Source organism: Notolepis coatsorum, assembly GCF_963971535.1.
Source record: "Notolepis coatsorum genome assembly, chromosome: 4".
Classification (NCBI taxonomy): domain Eukaryota; kingdom Metazoa; phylum Chordata; class Actinopteri; order Aulopiformes; family Paralepididae; genus Notolepis; species Notolepis coatsorum.
In genome coordinates, this window is record NC_140168.1 from 23,501,184 (window position 1) to 23,516,295 (window position 15,112).

The 15,112-nt window shown below is 42.9% G+C and overlaps 1 protein-coding gene across 3 annotated transcripts in view; it reads left to right on the forward strand.

The window, feature by feature from the left end:
- The first annotated feature begins 3,769 nt into the window (after nucleotides 1-3,769).
- prrc2a (proline-rich coiled-coil 2A) overlaps nucleotides 3,770-15,112 on the forward strand; it is a 47,063-nt gene continuing 35,720 nt past the window's right edge. For 2 of the 3 annotated variants that reach the window (XM_084313582.1, XM_084313584.1), the window contains exons 1-6: nucleotides 3,943-4,109; nucleotides 7,821-7,972; nucleotides 9,192-9,369; nucleotides 12,325-12,421; nucleotides 12,603-12,684; nucleotides 13,580-13,723. In XM_084313582.1, coding sequence (XP_084169708.1) covers nucleotides 7,858-7,972; nucleotides 9,192-9,369; nucleotides 12,325-12,421; nucleotides 12,603-12,684; nucleotides 13,580-13,723 — 616 coding nt within the window. In that variant the 5' untranslated portion in view covers nucleotides 3,943-4,109; nucleotides 7,821-7,857. Of the gene's footprint in view, nucleotides 3,863-3,942; nucleotides 4,110-7,820; nucleotides 7,973-9,191; nucleotides 9,370-12,324; nucleotides 12,422-12,602; nucleotides 12,685-13,579; nucleotides 13,724-15,112 lie in introns of those variants that run through there. The other variant, XM_084313583.1, reaches the window with a different exon arrangement.

A 15,112-nucleotide genomic window follows, 5' to 3' on the forward strand; every position in this document is an offset into this window, starting at 1 on the left:
ATAATGTTTTGGTATTCATAGTGTTCTTATAACGTGTCATGTCTTTCCTACCAATATGGGGCAACAACATAAACACAGCTCATTGGTCATGGTTTCTGCGATGATGATGCAATGGAATACTATAGATGGCAATGCTTAAAGATTCGGTACAATGTAAAGCACGTTTTTAATTGTGTTGCATTTATTACTGAAGGTATGTTGATGTAAATTACCCAATATGTTGTAACTGTTGTTGTGATAATAAGCCCTTTGATCTCTATCCCCCTGGATATCAACAAAATCGAGCCATTTCAGATATCAAATCTGCTTCCTTTCATATCAAATCGGCTTCCTTACATAATATACTCGGGTTACCCTGATTGGCCCATCAGTCAAGCCCACTATATGTCTGATTGGCCCATCAGTCACATCTAGCTGACTAAGGACACTGAGTGCTTAACAATGAAACATCTATAGTGAACAGAAGGCCACGCCCCCTCAGCCTACGGAGAGTGGGCTGTGCCCAGAGAGGGTGCACTAAAACACTTGGAACAAATCAAATGATGCATCTGAAGCTGAAAAAACTATACCCATGATGTTAAAAGTCCACAATAAACTTTTTTTTACGACTGAATTAAAACATCATTGTACTGGATCTTTTAAGTATCATTCATGTATATCTCCCATGTGCTGCAGATTTGAGTCATCTTAGGTGCAGTATATGAAGGAGTGCATTATTTGTCACTCACTCACTTTGTATAAACGGAAGTTCCTATAAATGTATTAGTTTGTTTTTCTTTAATCCTTCATATACTGTATCTCGGTACACTGAAACTGACTTAGCATTTACTTTCCTTACACGGCCGCTCGGAGGCGTAAATGTCCTTGTCGATTAACTTGCGTAAGCCTAGCGAGCTCAGCATTGCCTCATAGACCTGCTCTCACCAAATCAGTTTATTGTGTGCTATGATGGGAAATACTTGCTTTGTACTGAGATGTGTAGGACCTCAGTGATTGGAATGAGCCGTTATTGAATTGTTTTGTTTTTGAGAGAATGAGACGATATTATGTGGCACAATGATGATAATGATCTTCTGAAGTGAGTGACCTCTAATGTTAACTAGTCCAGTGGTTCTCAAAGTGGGCTCCTGCAGGGGTCCTTGAGGGGGTTTAGCATGTAGCCCAATGAGAAAACGTATAAGAAGGACTCGAAGAAAGACTGATCATAGGTGTCACGTTGTCCTCCATTATCTCCCCACTTACAGTATAGATAGTGATGGAATGGATGGAATTCTGGACTAAATCAACAATAAAAAGAAATCTTAGATTGTGGTCCCTTTGACAAATTCGTATCCAATGGGGGTTCGCAGCCTGATATGCATCAAATGTCTGGGGCCTTTGAGAACCACTGCTCTAGCCAATGTTCATAAGCTTTTGTTATGAGAAATGTATTACTATTCCCTATTGGGTTTTGAAATCAGAAATGCTTTTAGAAAATGAATTATTATAATAATGACAAAAGGGATGTGACCATGTATTTATGTATGAGAGTAAGGAAGCAAGTGCATAATGTGAGCTTAGCATCCTCCTCTTTACTTGTACATTTTGTAATTAATTATGTTCAGTCAAAATGTTTGACCTCTACTGGAATCTTCACTCTGCTCTACTCCATATTAGATTGTTTTGTTTTTCATCAGTAGTGGCATGTACCATGTATCATCTTTGGAACCAGGATTGCATTTTCTTTATTCCAACCCTCTGGTCTGTACCGTTTGCTGTGTTTAATTACAGTGGATTGAATAAATTACAGTGGATTGAATAAATAAACCATGTTGAGATTTTTAACTGATTGTATCCTGCTGTTTTATCATGAGCACATTCTTGCTAATCTGGTGCCATAAAGGTGAACAAATCAAATTGTTCTTTGAGCACAGGATTTGCGTTTGTTAAAAGATGGCTAAATACTTTTAATTATACACAGTGCAAAATATGCTTGTTCAGATGCTTGGGGATTATATAGGCCTAAATTAGCATAACTAGGTCGTTTGGAAGAGTGGGATTTTAAACAAAAGACAAATAATTTTGATTTGTGTATCTTGAGTGTGTAAACCTGGGATTTGGATTTTATTGTTTATTTGACCCTGCCTCTGAATGAATGAATGAAAACTTTATTTAACAGATTGCAGAATGGGTACAATACAGTACGGCTCAATACACACAATTGTTAAGGGGATGCAGACCAGAGAAAGACGTTTGTCTTGTTTACAATTCATATTCATATTGACATTTATGACATACATAATACACATGACATTTATGGCATAGGGACATACATAACATACCTATGTCTCTAAATACAAGGTGAAATACCTTCTGTAAAATAGAACCAAGAGAAAATATGGTATTTGCTTTATTGCCTTTCTGTAGACTAAAGCTCTTTTGCCCAAAGGACTTTGTGAATATAGGTTTAGGAGATACTGGACCCCTATACAAAACCCTTGGTTTTGAACATGGATTGATTGATTGATTGATTGAAAAGTTTATTAACAGATTGCAGAATGGGTACAGTACAGTACAGCTCAGTACATACAATTGTTAAGGGGATGCAGACCAGAGAAAGACTTTCGTCTTGTTTACATCAGGGTCCCCCATTTTCAATTCATCATAACATATATGACATACATGACATACAGATAGACAGTACTGCTACATCTATACATTTATGACATATCAGATTTGCAAATACAGTACTGTTTGTGATACAAAAGTGTCCAGAAAAAGAGTGTATATACATTTGGCATAGAAACTGTACATTGGAGGAGGTTGGGTGGGTGGGTGAGGGCTGTACATTGGAGGTGGGGGGGGGGTTGGGTAGGGGACACACACACATTTTACACTGTACATTGGAATACTGACAAAGCCTTACTTGGTCATTTACTGTACAACTAGGTTAGGACATTTGTAGGGGCCAGTTTCGAATTGCAGTCTCACGTAGGTGTTTTTTGAGAGTGTTTTTGAAAGTGGGTAGTGATTCACATTCCTTTACAGCTTTAGGTAGGGCGTTCCACATTGATGTGGCATAATTGCGAAACGTGTTTAGTCCCTTGTTTGAGCCGAATCTGGGTTTTACATGATTTGTGGAGCTCCCTCTGGTGTTGTGATCGTGGTATTCACTGACCTTTGGGAAGTATTTTGACATGTACATGGGTACCTTGGTCGCGTAGTGTATCTTGTAGACCAGGCCCATTGCAAGTGGAACATCTACTGACAATGAATCAACTAATGCAAGTCTATTTGTCAAATGTAGTGGTATCCCTGAATCTTCAACCCATTCAAACCTTTTTCCAAATAAAAAATGTATTTGCATCACATTATCAAGTTAATAAAGTGACCGACTAAAAGTCCTATATGAGAAACAAGGTACACACGGCAGACATATTGATAGACTTTGTGTTTTATGATTAATTGAAAATGGGGGACCCTGATGTAAACAAGACGAAAGTCTTTATCTGGTCTGTGTGTGTATTGAGCTGTACTGTACCCATTCTGCAATCTGTTAATAAAGTTTTCAATCAATCAATCAATCAAGCCTATTATTTTCTTATCGATCAAAACCATAATTGCTCTTGTGCTTTTCTAATAATAGAGATAATTAAATGTACCAATTTTATAACTGAAGAACAAAAGCTATAATAAAGTGGAACACACACTTTTTTTTATTTTACATTTTTATTTGTTTTCCATGTCCCAAAACGGCACCCAGCTCACGCAATGACCCAGTAGCCGTTGACGGCTCTTGTGTAGTGACGGATCGAGCCCCCTCTCTGTTAATATTTTTCTTTTTCCTTTTCATTTGTTTTGTGGGAAAAGAAAAGGAGTACAAGTAAGCAGCTTTCTTTAAACATCAGTTTCCCACTAGTGTTGCCTTTGCTCGACTTTTTATTAATAAGCGTAAACTATAGACATATAGTTCGGGGGGCGTCTGTATAGAAGACGAGCAGAACTAGCAGATCGAGGAGAGAGAGCTAACGACGTTACTACTTCTAGCTAGCTGCTGGGGCTACATAGCATTGAGCTAACCTCATTATTCCGCCGATACACATCCTCGAGACAAGTCGGAACAAGACCAGGTTAGTTTGCTGGCAAATCTTCCATGTTTTATTGTTCCATTTCAACAGGGTGGACACTAATCAAGTCAGCGGTAACGTTCGCGTTGTGGAGAAAATAGCGAGTTTTAGCCAACGAACACTAGCCTTAAATGTGTGTTTGCTGGGAGTTGTTGGGAGCTTGCGGTGGTTGTGTTCGTGAGCTCATGCTAATGTTAGCTACGATCTATAGCTAACCGATCGTGTCAGCGGGTGAAACTGGAAGTGTCTTCCTTGTGTTTTTGATTAACTATTCCTAACTATACAGATAAGTCGGCTAGCTAACCGACGAACCGAGCTAGTTGACATTTAGTTACGTCCATGTTTCCAGTCCAACGTTATGGTCGATGCTAGCTATAGCTAGCTAGCAGGTCGCAAGGTCTCAACGGGTTCCTGACAGTTTACGATGTTGTGCTACAAGATAACCACGTTGATCGGACGTGTGTTTTCGCGTTTATAGTCCTAGCTTAGATGTGTGTTTTTATTACGAAGTCTCTGTTAATAAGAAGAACGTTAGTCAACAGTTGTTGGGTTTGTTCTTCATGTTCCACCGTTCTGTATCTGGGGCCTCTATATCCTCGCCGCCATTTTGTTTTGTTCCTCCTCCTCGTATAAAATCGCCTTTCTAATATCGTCTCACTATCCTTCTGTATTGTGTGAAATCATTGATATCTCGCCGGTATCGATGTCTACATGTCGATGCGATCGAAAGCGACCGTTTTCGCTGAGTTCGAGGGCCTTTTCGGCCTACGAGCGAGGCGTTATTCTGAAACATCGCAGTCCCCCTCCCAACGTGAAGAGCCAGGCCCTGTGTGTGTGTGAGGAGCTAATAGGCTAACAGCAGCTAGCACTGTCTGCAGGAGGGCAAGCTAATGTTTCCAGTTTATCTTTATTAGTTGTTGTCATACAGAAGTACAGAATACTTTTATATAAAATGCTTTTCTTTTCTGTTTTGCTCCAGAGATTGTGCTAGATACAAATAGATAAGTATAAAATAAGTATAGTAAGTATAATATAGAAGTCAAGTATGTGGACAAAAAGTGTTCAATATGTACAATGCAGAGTAGAAAAGTAACTTGAGTTGCAATATACTATACAGTACAATGCAGACATGGGACGAGGTACAATTTACAGTAGCCTAAGGTGTAATGAGGTATGGGTTGTAGTGCAAATTCTTTACCAATAAATATAAAGTGTGTTTAGGTGTCTAGAAAGTGGGTGCTGCAGTGAGTTGTTTGTTTAAAGTGAGTGTGTGCTGTGTGAGTGTATTTGATGTTTGTTATACATAGTGTTATTGTCATTTAGCATTCTGATGGCCTGAGGATAGAAGCTTCTTCCAACATAATGTGTTGACTGTCTACGGGCAATTTGAGGTGTATCTTATTTTAGCATTTGACATTAGACATTTGTTTTGCTCTATATATCCTGACGTGGCAGGAGTTGGCTTAGTATATATTCGAATCACAACAGAACAGTAGTATTCCTCCCAAGGCTGAAACCTCTCTTTTCTGTGGCCCATGTAGCTTAGCTTCTGTTAGCCATCTAGTACAAGGCCCCTTTGTGGTGTGTTGCAGTCATGGCTTGCTGCTAACGTAGCTGCTGCCCCCGTTAATCCCCGCACAACATGTTAGTTGGACAGCCATCCCACGACCTAATTTTCTAATCTCGTCGTCAGTGTATAGGAGCCAAAGCACTCATGAGTTATACCTTATTTCTATTGGCTTAGTTGCCTACACTGTTAAAGTCTACATTTCAGAATACAATGGGGCTTAGCTGTATATTTAGGTTATTGTATTATATGAATGTTTATATGTTTATTTTTATAACCTTACATTGAAACGGCATCAGGAATATTGATTGGATTTAGATAAAGTCATTGAACCGTCATAATCAAACATCTAGATCATTTGTGATGTCACAGTATGATGTCATGATCAAACATTCTAGAGCATTTGTGATGTCACAGTATGATGTCATGATCAAACATTCTAGAGCATTTGTGATGTCACAGTATGATGATGTCATGATCAAACATTCTGGAGCATTTGTTGTAGCTATTCAACAGTTCTCTCAGAGGATCTCAGTGTGCATCTTGGAACAGTACTGAACAGTACTGAACTCAACAGATAGACTAAGCAACATAGTTTGAAGCCTGCATTTCTAGACCCGGGTGCCTTGCCTACCGTTTTGCTGTGGAAAGAGCCGGCAAGTTGATTTACGGCTTTCAGGTGTGGAGGAATTTTGTCGTGTGTCGAGTCGGTGGTGATTTTGGAGACTGGGAAAATACAGTTTTCTTACCTAGTAGTAACGTGAATATTTCGTGGCAGTAAACAGCCAAACAAGTTTTAGTTTAGGAAAATAGCTTTAGGATCACTTCTGTAAAGAAAGACTTCGCTGTGGAAGAGAAATAAACCATTTGGATATCTTTGTTTTACACCGGAGCGGCTGTGGACATTATTTTTCTTTATCAATGAACGTACTACTCACGAGTAAGCAACTTTAACCAGTAGAGTGGACCGTCGGCCCTCATAGTCAGGCTATTGAGAGACAGTTCCGCTTGGTAGTTACTGTGGGGGGGGGGGAAGTCAAACAATAGGTTTACCGGGTGTCTTAATTTTCTTAATATTGGTACATTTTGCATGGAAAACATGCACTGTGTGAAGTTGTATTTTGTAGGTGCTGCGCAGCACTCGATGTTCTGCTTCTTTACAGCGGAATCTGGCAGTTTTGTGTGTGTGGCCATGGCTCCATTTATGTTATACACTCCGTTGGTATCCTCAATACACTTGGTCTTACCGATTGTTTACTATGTTGTTGCTACGATCTGTGTTGTAGCTATTATTTCAGCGAACTCTTTCAACGAGAAAGCTTGACAGACGATTTTTACATCTAATGCCAGTATATACTCAAGCTACCTAGCAGATCAGAGTGTTGAACTAAGAACCATAATAACTTAAAGAGGCTGTTGTGTAATACACACACACAGTCAGTGACACATAAGTACTCGCCATTGATCAAATGCCAATCGATGCTTTGGACTCCTTCAGTCATGAACTACTTGCATTGGCTCGCAGCAGTTTCACACACACTATCAAATGCCATTGAATAAAATGACATGTACAGAAATCATAGGAGTATAGTCCGTTCTCAGTAATTGTGCCTAATAGGGGAAGGGGGGGGGGGGGGGGGGGGCTGCAGTTCAACCCTATTGTGTACCAAAATCTTTATGAATCTGACAGATGTCAGCCCAGTGTGTTTTATTGCTGTGCAGTCAAATGTGCTCAAGCATTAAGCCTGGCAGTTGCCATGGAGGCAACCCTACCTCAAGGCTAGGCATAGAAGAACATCATTTATAATGTGTCACCATGGCAACGAACCACGGTTCTCGGCTTTTTCCTTCTCTTTAGTACAGTATTTACTGTGATGAGGGGAGGTACTGGACTAGACCTACTAGCCTGCTTACTCACATCCATGCCCAAGGGAATCATCACTTTGGCCTAAGCATAGCTGCCCTCCATAATTGTGTGGCTCATTACTTACTGCACAGCAAATTGCAGGATATTTCAGTTAAGATGATAACGAAGGGCCTTTCTATTTGTGTTAGTTGTGTTTAGAACCACTGCTTGTCAACCCACCAGCACATTTAACTCTCACTTCCAAATAATGCCTGTACCTGGTGACTCTTATCTATCCCAGTCTCAGGGCTCACCATACTCAATGAGCGGACAGCGCAATGTCAGAGCGCTCTGGGCAAACTGCAAAGGGGAAGGATGGCAAAGCCAAGTATGCGTCTCTCAACCTGTTTGATACCTACAAAGGAAAGAGCCTTGAAGCACAAAAGCCTGTTGGTGAGTAGTATCTTGGTTCTAAGTTTTCTTTATGTGACTGAATGAATACACATCCGCTGTTGCATAGCGTTGCAGTCTTCTTCTTCCTGTATCTTTAGTGTTGGTGTGAAAGGTGTGCTTTTCCCGTTGCCTTTCATCTAGGCTGCCAATGATCTAAGGTAACAGCAGGTTCATCAAATGTAGCCTCAGGAAGCGGATCCGTTTTGGCCACAGCTGGAATTACCAGTTGGCCCTCGGATTAAAAGCGGCTGGCTGTGTTGCATTGTTTCCTGCTGCTGAGCGTTCAGGGTTTGATGCGTTCTAGTCTACTGTCTCCCTAATGGCTCTAGTGCTGATTTCCACTGCAGAAAGTTCTCCGCAAACTGCATACCTGGTTTTGCTAAATGCACATGTTGTTATTTAGCGGCCTCGGATATTGAATCACTCTTCTTCATAGATCTTCTCTACATTAATCCTGGAGAGGGAAAATGAACATCATCTAATAGAATACTAGACTAGGTAAGCTTCTGTCATCAGATATGTGCAGCAGTGAAGCTTACAGAAATGATGACGTGCACAACGAGGTGGGTAAATGACTCAAGTCCTGCTATACTGACCCGAGCCCCTGAACCATGACTCCAGAGTCCTGCTGTGACGAGCCCCTGACCCATTCAGACTGACCTGAAACAGAGGCTGACTTGTGGACGCAGTCTATAGTCTTTATTCAGGAGCACCCCATCAGATCTAAGCAGACGTCCCTGTTTCCAAAATACCCCCACACAAAGGCCACGTACTGGTGTACTTTCAGCTTCCTGAAACAAATGAGGGGTTGATATTCAGCGCGGATTCACGTTTCAGATGGTTAGAGCCGTGAAACCCCGGAGACCACTTCTCCGTGGCTCTGTGACCATAATACGTACTAATCCATCAGCTTTAGTGAAATGAGATGAAGAAGAAGAAATTTTTTTTTCTTCTTCTGGTAATTAAAAGAAAAAATACATAGTCATCAGAAGCATGTGGCTGAAACTGCATAGCCTCGAGCCCCGTTAGATTGTTCAGCATCTTATTGTACATCCCGCCATGTCAGCAAAGACCTCTGCCCACAGGCCCCATCCCTCTCCCCACGGTTCTCTGTGGTGTCGGGTTTCAGTGGTCTCTCTCTCTCTCTCTCTCTCTCTCTCTGTGCACTAATGACTCCTCTCCCTATTCTCTCTCGCCCACCCTATCTCCCCTTTCTCAGTTCCCCCCCGCCATGGCCTGCAGTCTCTTGGTAAAGTTGCCTCCGCGCGGCGTATGCCACCCCCTGCCAGCCTGCCCAGTTTGAAGGCGGAGAACAAAGGCAACGACCCCAACGTCTCGCTCGTTCCCAAAGACGGCACAGGATGGGCAAGCAAGCAGGAACAAGCAGACCCAAAGAGGTGAGTCCTCCCATCAGTCTTATTACACTATAGAGCCACCATAGTTTAGAAGTGACCCGCACTTCCTGAATTGTAGCTAGTAGCACCAAAAGTAGACCACTCAAATAACTGTAGCGAAATACCTTTGTCGTTTTGGAACTCACAATTTTTTTTAAATCTTTTTCCCCCTCCTTTTTCCTCCGTTTTTCTCCCATCCCAATGTTAGTCGTTATGCCAATTCCCAATCCCCTTCCTGGTCGCTGCGCACCTACCCCCTACAGTCGGTCTGGGCGAGTGGAGGCTATCACATGCTTCCTCCGACACATGTGTAGCCAATCAACCGCTTCTTTTCACCTGGCAGCGCGGACTCTCACTGAGAGGCGTCTATACTTTCCGTAGCCGCAGTTCTGCAGGACACTCTGATTGGCCGACTCCAGTTTCTACACTGGTTAGGCTTAGGCACTCTTTCGAAGTAGGTTAAGGTTAGAGTTTGTCTTAGGCCCTTGTTACACACACTGTTTTTGTGCTCGTTTTTGAATACGTTTGCTGTCCCTATTAGATGGAAATGCCGTTTTTGCCGGAAACGTTGTGGCCCTACTGAAAACGCTAAATTGTGTTTCCGTTTTGGAATAGCGCCAAAAACTCGCGACAACATGTGTAATCTGCACGGAGCCGTTGTTGCTCAACTCCCATGCGCAGTAGATACCATCTGAGTGCCCTTCCGGTGACAACAGAGCTGTCCCAAATAGCTGCAGCTACCATGCGTTGTCAAGTTATTGTTATAAGGACCCCAGTCCAAGCTACAACAGTCTGCATTCCCTTAACAATTGTTTGTATTGAGCCGTATTGTATTGTACCCATTATGCTAACGTGAGCTAGCGTTAGCTATCAGACCCTGTTAGCTCAAGCTCCTCTTTCAATCTTAACAAGCATTAAACAAAATGGCCCAGTCATGTATTCACCTTTGTTTAATACACACAGCGTTGTCTCTAATGTTATCTAGCTACTGATAGCTCCCGATATCATCAGTTTGGTGCTGGCTGGTTAATGTGAGCTAGCGTTAGATTCTAGCCACAATGTTATACTGGCATATTCCATTCATGTTAGCATGTAGCTAACAACATCGCTGATCCTTTTTGAGACTAAACTATTCGCTCTTGGTGGTCACTTGTGTTGATGTTAGTTTTGTTTCATCAACAAATGAGAGGCAGAACACACAGTTTATGTATCCGTTTTGTTTATTGCACTTTTATTACACTTTGCTGAAAAATAAGTGCTGCATTGGGTAAATAGGCATTTAAAGATGGCGGCGCCTTGTTGACATTTTCTTTGCAGGGAGTGTATTGGCACATTCAAGTTCTGATTGGTTGAAAATTGCTTTCATGTTCGCCACCTACTGCCACCTACTGCTTTGGCAGTGTACTACATCACTGTGCTCAGGTTGCAAAACGTATGTCTCACTCGGCTACCGCTACGTTGCGACCTGGAAAAGCGAAACTCATCTGAAAACGAAACAAAGGTGTAACCGCAGCCTTAGAGCGTGACGGCAAGTTCTTTCGACGGTTAAGCTTAGGCACTCTTTCGAAGTTGGTTAAGGTTAGAGTTTGTCTTAGAGCATGGCGATAGAACGCCAGGTAGTTTGCAGGCTGTTCGACGCGGAAATGGGCAAAGACACAGCTCGTCACGCTATTGGGCAAACATGTCAGTGGCCAATCAGAGAGCGTCAGTCAGTGGTCAATCAGAGAGCGTCCTGCAGAAATGCGGCTACGGAAAGTATAGACGCCACTGAGAGGGTGTAACGTGTGCAAGGATCACACTACCCCCCTTAGATCCTTTCCTCGCTGAGCAGGCGCCCCGACCGAACTGTAGGAGTCGCTGTTTACAACGACCAGGACCCACCCACCAGCTTTCCCACCCTCTAACACTGCCAATTGTGTTAGTATGAACGACCAGCCAAGCTGGTAGCAACGCCGAGAGCTGGGCTCGAACCCAGCTTCTCCTGCGTTGGTGGCGAGCGCCTTGCCCACTACACCACCTATCCGCCCAGGAACTCACATTTTTCTAATATGTGCCCAATATGCTTGTCATGCTATTTACGATACAATAGTCCTGATACGTTACATATCTCATATCATTTAGCAGCTCGCCATCCTACCAGCCGGCAAACTTTAGCTTATTCTCTAACCTGTCGTGTTTTGTACTCCTTGGAGAAGTCTTGGCGTCTTGTCTCTGGGATGCTTGGCAAGGTTTCAAGTGTTTCCTCCTTTGCTTTCCTTTTCTGACACTGTTTTGTAACACCCTTTGCATACAAGCTCCGTTATGTCAGTGGGTTCGCCATCAGTGTCTGCTCTGTAGGCAAAGTAGTCTCACGGTAGACTTGAGCAGTCCCTTTCCTTAACGAGTACATGGCGGGGAGGCATCGTTTCTGAACTGTTTTTAACAACAAAGTATCTGAAAAAGTTTGGGTATACCATGCATACTGTACCCATACCATACCATACCATGCAACACTAGCCCCAACACATGCAAACTGAGTTGCTCCAGTTGGCGGGAACATACTTTAGGTAGTTATTATATTGTTATAAGCAAATATAATATTGTTTAAGCAATCTCATTAGCATTAGCAATGAGGATTGTTCCAAGGTAAAACAATATTCCTTTGGTTTCATATGTGCTCTTGTATGGAAATACATTTTGATCGCTTTACGCAAATCCCATCTCTCAATTATTCCTCCTCCGATCGGTGAGAATGATCCGGGATCACGTCTTTGCCTCTCGTGAGACAGTGGGGTTTAAAACATCCCTCGTCGTGAGTCATGACTTATTCTACAGAGGATGGAAACCTATTCATAATGGGCTCCTAGCTCAGTCAATGTTAAAATGATTGACGTATCTAATAACCGTCTTTCTCTCTCTCTCTCTCTCTCTCTCGCCCTCCCTCGTGTCTGTTCCGTCTCACACCTTCCTCTTCCTCAGTACCGATGTATTGTCAGCACCGCAGCCGGAGTCGCAGCCGCCTGCGGCTTCACCGACACCTGCTCCGACCCGCCCGAGAACCCCGCCAATTCCAGAGGTACCGGCAGGCAGTCATACATACCTCTTTGGAGGCCAATGGATGTTCTGGAAAATAATGTTCTTTTATTCTTACATTTAAAACAAACGAGACATGTGAATCACAGCCAATATATTGCCTCTAAACCTGACATGTGGTGTGTGTGTGTGTGTGTGTCTCTCTCTCTCTCTCTCTCTCTCAGGCTCCAGCCACAGCTTCAGCCCAGGCCGCAGGGGCAAGGTCCTGGGCACAGGCCAGTGTTACACATGGAGTACAAGGAGATGGTGGGTTTACGCCATTTTGTCCTCATCTTTTCATACTTTTTTGGAATGAGCCTTTTTCTTTCTTTTCTTTTTTTAACCCTTTCACTGCCACACGACAAATGGTTAACCCTTTCACAACTACACTACAGAAGGATGCGCTCTTGAACATGTCTGTGCCTTTTTTCTATTGTTTTCAATGGTTTTATCGCAACAGGCAAACGCCTTGTGTGCGTTTGAAACGGTGCTTTTTCAGGCGCTCTAACGTTAAATGTCACCTTTTTGTCCATGGACCAATCAAATCAACTGAGCGGAGGGATTGCAAATATCGGTAGCAAAACAAACTAATCGATAATGGAGGAGGAGTTAATTTTGGTTTCTGACAAACCTTGTTTGTACGACCAGGTCTTACCACGACCGAGATATGAACAGCAACGCCTGGATGGCTGTGAGTAGTAATGTATGTAACGTGTACTGTGTAACGTTGGCTGAGGTAGCGGCGGTCATCAGCGCTATCCGTGATTCTCTATGTACAGCGCCGCGCCTCGCGTTTGAGCGCGAGAAAAAGGCATCCAATTTTATCACAGCCGTTGGCGTGTGTATATAGTAGGAGCAAGAAGGAGCCAGGGTGACATGATTTTCCATAGACTGGTGTGAGTTCAGTCTACTCAGACTACACAATATTATACGTTTCCTTAGTCTAGTCTCATAAATAAATGGTGCATTTTATATAGTGCTTTTATCCAAAGCGCTTTACAATTTGTTCCTCACATTGTTCCTCACATTTGACCCGTTCACTCACACATTCACACACCGACGACGGAGGCAACCATGCAAGGTGCCAACCTGCTAATTTCCGTTGTTATATTTACCTTTTTGTCTTGGCCAATAACATCCTTGGTGTTCTTTGTAATTGTAGGTGGAAAGGGATCAAACCAACCATCGCCATTCTCTCGCGAGGAATTTCCCACCCTGCAGGCGGCTGGAGACCAGGACAAGGCTGGCAGAGAACAGGGCACTGCAGATCCGTTGTATGGGCCCGGACCAAGCCTCCGCCCCCAGAGTGAGTTATCACCTCTATGCATCTTATCAATCAGTCAATCAAACCTTGTTTTTGTTTTTGTGTTTTTTATTTTATACAAATATTTGAAGTGCAATACGGAAACAAATTAAGACCTACACCGAAGGGAGACAAATGAATAGATTGGATTCAAATGTATTGTCATAATACAGTCAACACAAGCTGGCATCCAACCAGAGTGCAAATGTAACAGTAAAATGCAATAGTAATATACAATGTACATGTGATTTAAACTGGGTATCAAATATATAAATTAGTACTACTAAGTAATAGTGCTAATATGTATGTGCAGGATCAGTTGTAATATTAATGTGTAGGGATGCAGGTATAAAGATACTATGGTAGTACCGGTAAGTCATACTGATCAGCAGGGTAACTAGTAAGAGTAGGTAAGGGATATGTACAAATAGATATAGTATCTACAGACATGTAAAAAGGATTATATGCAGATATGTACAGATGGATGTATATATACATACATGCATACATTATAGGGGTTTATTACATGGCGTTTTCACATTCGCCGAAATGCTTGCTTGTGATTGGTCAATAGCGCTCGTCAGAGGTCCGATATTACTCGATAACGGACCCCTGTGGAACAATAATGACCGCTGTGCGCAGCTGTTCGCAATCAAGGCCACTGACACACTGCATCAGTGCAGCCAATCAGACACACCTGCTGGCTGCACTGACAGCGGAGTGTGAGTGTGTGTGACGATGACAGCGGAGCCAGAACACAACTGCGTCTGCATTTGATCTCGTCTTGTCGATGTAAAATGAATTGGGTATATTGTTAGTAAGTTAGCCATGTAATAAGCGGGATAATGTATAGCTATACTCTATCATTGTCGCAAAATAATTTACCTTCACTGACGTTTAAAACACCTCGGCGCTGCGCCTCGGTATTTTAAACTCTGTCGGTCAATTATTTTGCGACAATGACCTCGTAGCTATACATTATCCCTTACGTAACGGTACGTGTATTCGTCCCGCGGATTTACGGTACGCCCTCACGGTGCGGTACGCGCGCCATACGATGAATACACCTCAGCGCAAACACACCAGTCGCACATGCGAGAACAGCCTGACGAGCGAGCGAGAGAGAGGGAGACAGAGAGGGACACGGAGCACCGCGCACGTGGGGAAACACACACGTGCGCGCGCAGTCGGGAGCGCGCGCAAAACGCTCCGCATCCCTCCCTCTCCGACTTCAGAGCGGGCGAAAGTGTACGAGAAAGGCACATTTACATTGGAACAGCTGCAGGGTCGTTTTCTTGTTCGCTCAATAACGTTAACCAAATGAAACCAATGGAAAGACACACACGCGTCGCCGACACACACGCGCCAACAAACACATCAACATTCTCCCCA